Source organism: Antrostomus carolinensis, unplaced genomic scaffold (assembly GCF_000700745.2).
Source record: "Antrostomus carolinensis isolate BGI_N321 unplaced genomic scaffold, ASM70074v2 scaffold2073, whole genome shotgun sequence".
In the NCBI taxonomy this organism is placed as follows: Eukaryota; Metazoa; Chordata; class Aves; order Caprimulgiformes; family Caprimulgidae; genus Antrostomus; species Antrostomus carolinensis.
This window is the reverse complement of record NW_010304291.1, coordinates 6,516-17,089: the sequence shown is the minus strand read 5'-3', so window position 1 is coordinate 17,089 and position 10,574 is coordinate 6,516. Positions and strand designations below refer to the sequence as shown.

The 10,574-nt window shown below is 42.3% G+C and overlaps 1 protein-coding gene across 1 annotated transcript; it reads right to left on the bottom strand.

Moving 5' to 3' along the window:
- Positions 1 to 213: 213 nt before the first annotated feature.
- On the bottom strand, positions 214 to 10,367 carry MINAR1 (membrane integral NOTCH2 associated receptor 1). Its single transcript, XM_010164380.2, has 3 exons — positions 8,022 to 10,367; positions 6,238 to 6,492; positions 214 to 1,640 (listed from the first exon to the last, which is right to left on the bottom strand). Exons 1-3 carry the CDS (start codon positions 10,317 to 10,319, stop codon positions 1,443 to 1,445), a joined length of 2,751 nt encoding a protein of 916 aa, XP_010162682.1. The 5' UTR covers positions 10,320 to 10,367; the 3' UTR covers positions 214 to 1,442.
- Positions 10,368 to 10,574: the final 207 nt, after the last annotated feature.

Genomic DNA, 10,574 nt, shown 5'->3' with positions numbered 1-10,574 from the left:
AGCATTCACTAAAAGAATCTCCTTTCCCTTAGAGGACCAGTCAGATCACATTATTTCCTGAAAATACTTTTTTTTTTTAACTTCTTTCTTTTATATCTATACTTGACAGAAGAGTAATACTGTCTGGGTGTTTGCTGTCACTAACCATGGCAGGTAATTTCTGTCATAGCTCGAGATTTCCTTTGAACCTGCTATTTGCATTTGGGCTAAAGCATCAAATGGACATTTCCCATGGGATACAGACTACTTGCTGTCCGGTAGAGTTAACCATCATTCTTAAGTACATTAGCAAGAGGGAAGCAAAAGATCTCCCCGTGCCGAATATGTTGCATTAACAGCAAGTTTCCACTAGTGCTGAAAAACTGGGCCCTTAATATAAGTGCTCAGTAACCACCAGCCCTGCTGTGTGAGGAGCACTCTGAAGTGTATAGAAGGCTTGCAGGAAAAGAACCTCCATTAGTACCCATTACACTGTGATTTATGGTATGGGCTTAAAATAGCAAAATTAACCAGTTCTATTTAATCTACAGTCTAAAAAAAAAGAAAAAGGCACAAAGACTTTGTGAAAAAAAAAAAATATAACTGTTCAGATTACATTTCCAAGAACTTTAACAGAGTGTTGCTTTGATTTGCCAGCTTTGCTTGCTGGCAGGAGTGAAACTGAGACAATTTCACTGTCTGCAGAGGTAAAGAATACCCTTTTGGCAAGGTACATTTGCCAGCTCTATGCAAATGTTATTCAACAGAAGCAACTAAAACCTCTTGTGATTGCTTTAAAACATAATCTTTTTGGTCTGCAGCACATTGCACTTATCCAAGTACTCAGTGATGATAGAGTGGGTCTTAGGGCAAGACCAAATACAAAGAGCCCTTTTTAATCTGAACATAGGAATGAACTCAGTTCATGGCTACACAGTCTGCTTTCAATCAAATGATCATGACATACATAAAAACTATAAAATAAATACAATACATTCAGAGTTTTCTACATTGTAGAGAGCTTTAAGACTTTCCTAGCTCCCCAATGTAATGCATATAGAACATTCCCTTCTATACAGTGCTACCTCTGTGTACCCATAGCTCAGACAACCTTCCTCTTTTGCCTGGATTCTCATCAGTCTCTGATTCTGTAAAACATTCTATTGTTTCTTCAGGAAAAAATAAATATTGCACTTTTAAAAATGCATAAAAATTGAACTGAGTTCCCATTAACTCCATCACACAGTCTGTTATTTAAAATAATACTTTTTTTAAAAAACAAAAACCAAAAACCATGTTTCTCTTGTTTTGTGTTTTGCCTACATTCACAGCATTCTCCATCAGGATATCCTCAGAATATTCTTCCTTAGCAAATTCCTTACAGTTTTGCCATCAGACGTTTGAAACACAGCATGAGCTACCCGAGATACACACGGCTGGGAGTCACAGCTCTGTCTGCAGGTTCAGGATTTCATTGTACAAATGGGAACTACGATGACCAGAATAACCGTGCAAGCTGCAGCTGCTATCAGGGCAGCTATCTTGCAAACCTTTGCTCTTCTGAACTCGGCTTCTTTGCGTTTTAATAAGGAATCATAGCCAGGAGTATAAATGTCTTCCATCCAGTATTCTAAGTTGTTTGGGTTTAAAGATTCTTGAGTCTAAAAATCAAAAGGAAAGAGTTGTTAACTGTCTGGGATCTGTCATTAAATAAATAAATAAATAAATAAATTTAAAAAGCAGATGTGCCCAAAGGCCTCCCAACTGCATCTGGGTCTGCTGTCAGGATAAAGTGGGTTATTGTCGCTTCTCACATCCCTTCAACCCCATTTCTCCTGGTCCTAGTTCCACAAGGCTGACGAAAGTGGCAACAAAACACTGCAAAAAATAAACTCCTGCAACAATATAATTCTGCTGCAAAATCCCTCACGTATGTCTGACTTGCCGGAAACTTCGTCATCGTGGATGGCATTTAAATAAAATCTCTTTAATCTCCTAGACAGCAGAGATGTCAGCAACTACCGGTTTGTTACTTCTTTTTAAATTATTAAAGCCCAGCTGACGGGAAGGGTTCTTAACAGACGCTCCTCATGCACTACATTTTATAAAGCTAATCCTAATTTTGCTACCATAATTTGCTTGCAGGGCACGATTGCCCAGCCCCATCCAGCACCCAGCCCCCCTGGACAGGTAATGTGCAGAGCCCCTCCATAACAGCAATGCCTGGGGACACCAGCCCTTCGTTTCAGTGTGCGAATACACAACCACAGGCAGTGGGTGCTGAGCACCCCACAGAGGGGGTATGCCAGTGGATTTCCATTAAATAATTCAAAACAATATGAATCTGAATTGTTCTGGTTGAAAAAGACCTTTAAGATCACTGAGTCCAAACACAAATCTAACACTGACAAGTCCACCACTAAGCCATGTCCCTAAGCACCACATCTACATGTCTTTTAAATCCCTCCAGTGATGGTGACTCAACCACTTCCCTGGGCAGCCTTTTTCAATACTTGACAACTCTTTTGGTGAAGAAATTTTTCCCAATATATAATCCAAACCACTCCTGGTGCAACTTGAGGCTGTTTCCTCTTTTCCTATTGCTTGTAACTTAGGAAAAGATCCCAACACCCACCTTGCTACAACCTCCTTTCAGGTAGGGACAAGGTGACCCTCAGCTTCTAGCTCTCCTTCCAGCTCCATCTTCTGAAAATCACCTGGATGCATGATGCTATCTCAGTTTTAGGGGCAGGAAGAGAAGGGGAACTGGACACATGCCATACAATCCAGTAGCACACATTACTCTGGACCATCTCCATAGATGAGTCCATTTAACCCCAAAGGCACAACCTATATTTCCACAGGAGGCAGCACCCTGCTCATTGCCAAAGTCTGAGTCTCTCTGGGCCAGAGGTAATTTTAAGAGTATGTTTAAGAAATTAAAGACTTTGCCTTCGCATGCCACACAGGTAAGAAAAAAAAGAAAAAAAAAAAAAAAGATAAGGAAACCTGAGTTGGTCAGAAAATTCAAGGCAACCTGGGGAACTTTATTGTTGTCTCCATCTGAACATTTTCTTTTTGTTTTTGTTTTTGTTTTGTTTTTTTTTTTTATCTTTCATTTTTTTCTTCCTTAGAATTTGAGCTCTTCAAGCTTTGCCTGGTTTTTTCCCTTCATCTTTTCTGTTGGGGAAATATGGGGGGAAATGCAGGAAACCCAAACAGTAGGCACTATATTGCACTTACCAGCAGAAAGGAATAAAGCAGAAAGAACACTTTGAAAAATGACAGCTTTTCCTTGAAACTGTCTCCTGTGTCGGGGCTCCAAAAGGCCATTTCTTTAAAAAATGAAAAAGATTCCACATAGAAATGTTCCAGTGAGAATACTCTCACACACACCATTTCTGGGCTCCTAATGGACCCGATCCAAAGCTCGTTGCACTCTGCACAAAGAAACTCCAGCTGACTTGAGAGGGATTTGGGTAAGCCTTTAATTGGCTAATTCAGATTTTGTGGCCACGAGCTACTGGCCGAAATCTTGCTTTGCCTGAAAGCAGCATTTGCTTTATGTACAGAACTACTGCAAGAAGTGATTTTATAGCTACCCTAGAAATAAACAACTAAAACTGAACAACATTTTAATGATAATTTCATGGAGATCTCTATGATAGCACTGGTATGCTGAAACACAGACCATCAGCCAAGCCTGAGACTGTACCATTCAGGCCCTGAATGACCTATGCCAGCCTTCTGAAAAAAATCAGCAACCTCCTCTCTAAAGGCCTCAGAAAATAGCCTGACAATGTTTTGTCCCAGTGGATCATCATACACAGAGCAAAGCAATGAAATCTCACACAGACCTTACACCTGGGACAAACTTTGGCCTGACTAGTTTTGCAACTTTTTTTTAATTATTTTTTTATTTTTTATTTTTTTGAAGGAAAACCCAGCAGACTTGTCAAGTTCCAGGAGAAATTTTAAATAAACAAAGGTGAAAAAATCCCAAAGATAGCCATGCTATGCTTCAGGGAAATTACAGTTTTGTACCTCTCTGCCTTGGTATTGACCTTTTAACTACTTCAGAAGGAAGATGCATTATTAAAAAGGCCCATTACTGTTAATCAGCTTCCTTTCCCATTTCATTGCCAGATGTAAGAATGTTCATTAAAGCATAATGTATTTACTTTCAGTTCTAACAAACTTAATCACTGGGGGGGGGAATAAAAAAAACCCCACTAATCAGTTTGCATCTATTTTTTTAAGTTTGTCAGTAAGCTCTATTACAAAGTCTAGACATGGGCTTTGCTGAGTAGATGCAATTCTGACAGTCCTTTTGGAGGCAGAAAATCAAACCCGTAAAGTTTTATCACCTTTATCCTAAAGATAAATGATGGCAATAAGCCGATTTCTCTGGTTTGCTCAGAGTCGCGCAGAGCTGCTTACAGGGAATGAAACAGCCCTACATGGAGCAGATGGAGAACGCTTCTCCCAGGGGAGCTTTGCTTCCAAATATCACCTCCCTTGTTGCCTCTACGCAGCAGGTAAGGGATGCTTTGCGACTGCCTTCTGCAGAGGAACTTCTTTCAGCCTATTCCTACTCCAGCCCACAGTCTGCAATGTCAGGACTAGGAATTAGTAAGCCCTCTAATGCTTTTAAGTCCCAAAGAGTAGCAGGCAGCTGAGAAAAGATGCAGCCTGGTCCCTGTGTTACCTGGCTTCTCTCTGAGAGCACTTCAGCCACAGGAGGGACTAGTGAGGACATGGAAGTTTGCATGAGATGAGCCAGGAGGTTAATTTGTTGTGCACAAATTCCTGCACAACCACTTGTGGGAGTCGCACTACAGCACTGTGCGGGTGATGGTTTTCATCTCAAACCAGCTGACGCGGGGTCCTGAGGCATGGCAGTTCTCCTTGGGCTATCCACGTCTTTCTCACAATATCCTGATCACAGAGTCTTTAAGGCTGGAAAAGATCTCTAAGATCATTCAGTCCAACCATCAACTCATCACCACCTTGCCCACCAAATCATATCCTTGAGTACTACATCTACACGTTCCTTGAACACCTCCAGGGATGGTGACTCCACCACTTCCCTGGGCAGCCCATTCCCATATCTGACCACTCTTTTGGAGAAGAAATTTTCCCTAATATCCAATCTCAACCTCCCCCCTAGCATAACTTGAGGCCATTACCTCTCACCCTATCGCTGGTTACCTGGGAGAAGAGACCAACCCCCACCTCACTACAATCTCCTTTCAGGATGTTCTACTAGGGTTTAGTCTGATCAGTTTGGAGCTGGGTGAGGTACCTCAGCACTGAGCCATCAAGAGCTGAGGTGGAGCCACAAGTCTCAGGCTCTTGCATGCCACCTTCCATGGCAGACAAGCTTTGGAGATAAGCAGACTCTCTGCTTGAGTGTGGCTGCACCACACAGACCGTTGACCCCAGAGCCATGTTAGCGCGGCACTGATAAGCCCTGAGCTGTAGCTCAGTGTACCCCAACTGCCGCCAAGTCTGTAGATAGCTAAAGCAGCTTGCTCTGCTCTGGGGCATGCATGCATATGCAAGGAGCCTGAAATGCCTGAGGTCAGCACCATTTTCCCCATTGGCTCTATTTGCTGCTGTATAAATGCATATAAACAATATATAGTGATCTGCGCATCAGTATGGATTTCATTATGGGACATATTTTGCATTTCATGACCAAATATGGCAAGATTTGTTTGGTCTTTACCCATTTATCTGGTTTCTAACAGTCATTTCAAAGCTGCAACAATGATGTGCTTCAAAACCACTCATGGTATTGAGCATCTTCTACAAGTATTTTATGTCTCATGTTCCTAGCAAAAGGGAAAAAGCCTTAACACCTTAATTCTCTGTGAACAATTCAGACAGAACTAGTATAGAAGAAAAAGCAGCAATGTCAGTTTCTGCACCACTCTGCCTTGCTGCAGTGAGGGACTGGTTCATCTCTGCACTCCTTCATCTGTAAATTCATTAGACCTACTAACACCACGATGGCTTAGCAGACATCTCTCCACTGCAGAATAAGCTGGGAGCTCCAACCTGTCAAGGATCACCATTCAGCAACCAAACATCCATATCTTTCTTTGTCTATGGCCAGGATGGACAGGGTTCAGCAAGATTAGAGGCTCAACACTGCATAGCTCCTTTCTGAGCTATCCAAATCCCTTCTTAAATACGTATTCTGGCAACATCCATTTGCAATCAAGCCATTCAAATTAAACAAATGGAACTCACTTGTAGATCCAATGCTGCAATCTTGCCTTTATCCCCCGAATTTCTCGTGTATTCCTCTATGGTCCATGACGGCTGGGCGCGTTTGACTTCAGCCAGCTCTGTCAACCTCATGTCCGTGTAGAGCGGGTTGCTCTTCATGTGTGACTTGAGTGATGCAGGGTAGGGATGAGGACTAAAGACTTGCTCAATCAAGAAAGCATCTTTTGGTTGTTTAGGGAGTCTATGTGGCTGTGGGATTTCATATTGCCTGTCTGCCTGTAATAGGGTTTTAAAAGAATTTGAGAGAAGAAACAGGACTATGAGGGGGTTAAACACAAAGGACAGAGATATTCTTTTCAGACTCACCATATGATATTGCTTAAGCCATGGTAAGAAAATTAACCAGCTAGGACAAAGGTTTTGGATGGCCTTAATCCATTCACCCACCCTCTTCTCACAACCAGACCAAAGAGGTATTTTACAGACACAATTCCTTGTTCACCATAACATGAACACAAAACCGGTTCAACAAAGGAAATGTAGGTTTTGTACTTTTTACAGGTTATAAAAGTACTCTGAAAGTGGCCCTGACATCCAAAAAAGCCTATCTGATCTGGAAATGCTGAGAGCCCCATGCAGGCTTCCAGATTTCTGTTTTCAGATAAAATCTTAACACAAAGAAGTCTCATGGGAAGCCCCCAGGTAGCACCCCCTTGACACCACACCATCCAATAGTACCAATCCAGTGTCAGCCACAGTCTACTGCAGGAGTGAGGAAGGGACTTTCAAAGCCAACATTTCATCTGAGGCAGATCGATGTACAGATAAGCCAAGGTTTGAGCTTACTAGGGATAACCTTCTTCCCCTTCTGCAACCTGCTAATAACCCATGGTTTGTGGTGTCTTGTTCATCCAAATGCACTTATTTCCATCAAACCTCCTCCTCTCCTTTCTCAACCCTTCTCTGCCCTCTTTCCTTCCTGTAAGGAGGCACAGGATGCCCGTCACATGGCCCTAGTTGACAAAAGGGCTGAAGAACCCTCAACCCTCTCCACTGTCCATGAAACAGAAACAACTGCCCACACCACGTACAGTTTCAGCTTAACAGCTACCAGAGCCCAGTGCAAGGATGGCCACAATAGCTGTGCAATCTGTGAAGATGGCAGTGGGCAGCTGTCAGGAGGAATGGGCAGAGTTGTTGAGTGGCCAAAACAAGACCACAGCTATGCTGCATTTCCTCAGCAGGAGGATTTACTCCCGTAAAGGATTTATTTATGTAAATGACCGTGAAAGCCAGATATAGAGAACATAACTACAGTTTGCATCTCATGGTACATGTACAAGGATTCTTTTCTTGAGGGATCTGAAACCATCAATCTATTTTGTTGCCTTTTAAATATGCACATACTTCTCTGATAAAAGCCATCACAGTGCAATTTCAAAATATCCCTCTAAAATAACTACTAGAGAATTTCAATTTTCCTCACAGTCTTTTCACCAAGTTAATTACTCGGCTTCCTTATATCGCCACTGATGATGAATACCATCATCTTCCAAAGATCTCACCCACATTACCCTCCCCCTTTTCAAAAAAATCAAAGCGCTTCTAAGGAACGACTTGACCATATTGCAGCTGCCAAGCACGAACATATAGGTACAAAATCACTCAATTATGATAACAATAAAGACAAGCACAATATGGCAGGGCAAAGGATTGTCATACCCTGAGGCTTGTGATGACTATGGAAAATATTCATAACTAGATTATTTTTAAGTGTTTATTATGGAAGTTAAAGTTGAAATTACCTCTTTAGATTTCCTGTGCCAGTCTTTATTTTCTCCTCCATCTCTCTCTTTCATCTCCTCTTCCGTAATGCCAACTTGGTTGCTGTAAGTAATAGCTCTCCAGTCTCGGGGAGAGTTGGAAATACTCGCTATTTTGGATTCAGTTGCACTATTTTCCTCTGTTAATGATCTTGATGACCTCCTAGTAAACAAACTTTTTTTTAAGGCTTTTACTCGAAGACTCTCGCTATTACTTCCACTGGCATCTGAACAGCACCATTCTGGATTGTTCTCTAGTTTGCCTCCATGAGGAGTGTTGTGGCACTGAAAAATCTGTGGGGAGTTACTCTCATCTGATGCAGCCTCGCTTGTCAAAGAATTGAGATCTATTTGTACACTGACCTTCTCTGGCTGCTGAATTTTTTGATCCAACTTGCTCAATTTTCCCAAAACTTGGGAGATTTCTTCTCGGACACCTGAGAGAGATTCCAGTTTTTTCTCTATTTCACCAATCCTCAAAACTAATTTGCAGACACTCGTTTTCAGTTCATCATCTGTGCTACTGATATCTGCCCGGACCACTTTATCTGATTTGTTACAGGCACTCCCGTTGGAGATTTTAGTCAAGTTGTGCTCAGGTGAGCTCTCACAGTCTGATTTATGCACCTGAGACAAGGAACCGGTGCTGTTGTAGCATGAAGACTGCATCACTCCCGTCGACCCGCTGATACTCATATCATCCAAAAACCGGAAAATGTCACTTATGTCATCACTCACAATTTCAGAGTCATCATCTGACTGCTTAAGAGAGTGCCGCTCTCCATACTTGGCTTGGCCCGCCGCACACAAATCCTTGCACTTCTTGTGGTCCAGAACTTGCTGCTCTGTTTGTGTCCCAACACTTGTGGTCCTGTCGATGCTCAAGATCTGAACAGAAGTACAATTAATGCTTTTATCCTTAAACTTTTTGATTGGCTCGTGTTTCTCCACATCTAGAATGGAAGGAATTTCCTTGGCTTTATGCCCATTTGGTTTCACAGCATAGTTTGTCTGTATAATTGGTTGCTGATCCTTTGCGTTCAGGTAGGACTGATGTCTGTCAGCTGAAGGAAAGTTTGGAGACGGGTTGTTTGAACTCTGGTATCGCGGTTTCTCTTCAGATTGCTTCCTATTAAAAAATGATCGTTCAAAGTCAGGTACCTCCTCAGTATTTAAACTCCAGCTTTTAGATGGCCAGGCAGTTTGCTTGGTTGGCTTTCCAGTCCACTTTTTGGTGTCCTGGGGCCCGAGAACAGTAGTTGGGCCAAAATATGTTGAAGCTTGAAGATCATCTAAACTTTCATGCTTCACTCGTCTCTTGTCTGGTACAGGAGAATAAACCGGATTCAAGTACTGGCTGCTGTATGGCATTTCAAAGCTATGGTTGAAGAAAGTCTGCTTAGAGCTTTCTTTCCTGTTCTGAGGCTCTCTGTGTCCATCTTCTGGCTTTTTGTTGGACGGTATTAAGTTGGGAGATATTGTAATCAGATTATGAAAATCTTCTTTGAATATATTTCTTTTCTGGACACACGACTGCATCATAAACGGCTCATCATTTGAAATAAAGGTTTCTTTTATGCCTGCACTTATAGGTAAGGAGTCCTGGTCTGAAATAGATTCATTTTCAATGTTCATGGGGAAGTATGTACTCTGCATCTCGCACGGTGGAGATGCGGCAATGGAGTAGGAAGCCAGTGCCTGCAGCCTGTCCAGAGAGGCAGCCCGGCCCTTCATCTCCTTATTAACACCGAGTAAAAAGTTGGGTTCTGATGAAGGAACAAACTGTTGACAGTCTTTGCAGTCCATCTTTCTGCATTTTGAAGACCTTCTGACTGGAAAGCCCTGGTTAAACTCCTGGTCATTCAGCTCACAGTTGGGCACGCAGTCTGCCATATTGCAGATTTCTGTATCGGATCTACAGGACTCGAAGGACTCTTTCTTCTTCACTTTCTGCCTTGCAACTGGAAGTTTCTCCTTGGCCACTCCCCCATTCATTTGTATGAGGTTGAATATTGTTACTATATCTGCTGCAACCATAATTTTCTTTGATTGCTGATTGTTTACAGTGCATCTCATTTTGTCTTTGAACAAAGTCGCTGGGAAATTAGGATCCAGGCAAGCGGTGTAAAACAGCACGCTTCTGAGCTTGGCCAACTGGGATAAATCAAACCTCGCACACAGGGACTTGCAGAGGTCCTGGTAAGAAACGGTATTCTGCTTTGTGTCCAGCTCCTCCAAGATCTTCACCAGGAAGAGCGAGGATTCCTGGTTGGACTCCATGGCTTAAGCGTATTTTGTTGTTTAGCCTGGAAACTGTGTTCCACTTCTACAGCAACACACAACAGCAAACGAAAAAGATCGTAAGTCATCCACAGGTAATATTCAGGATCTTGTAATTTAGCCACAGATGGGACCTGACTCCCTAGCCATGCAGTCAAGGACTTGCTTGTATAACCCATCCTCATGTTTCTGAACTCCAGGCTATAATACTAGCATCAATGAAATCAATACTTAGATGGAATCAGGATTTCATCC

Bases quoted from the DNA above. Each gene is read 5' to 3' on its own strand.
- MINAR1 (XM_010164380.2), bottom strand. From the start codon at position 10,319: ATGGAGTCCAACCAGGAATCCTCGCTCTTCCTGGTGAAGATCTTGGAG. The intron at 6,493-8,021 runs GTAATTTCAACT...ACCCTATTACAG, and splicing joins GGCACAGGAAATCTAAAGAG to GCAGACAGGCAATATGAAAT. The intron at 1,641-6,237 runs GTGAGTTCCATT...TTTGATTTTTAG, and splicing joins TTGCAGCATTGGATCTACAA to ACTCAAGAATCTTTAAACCC.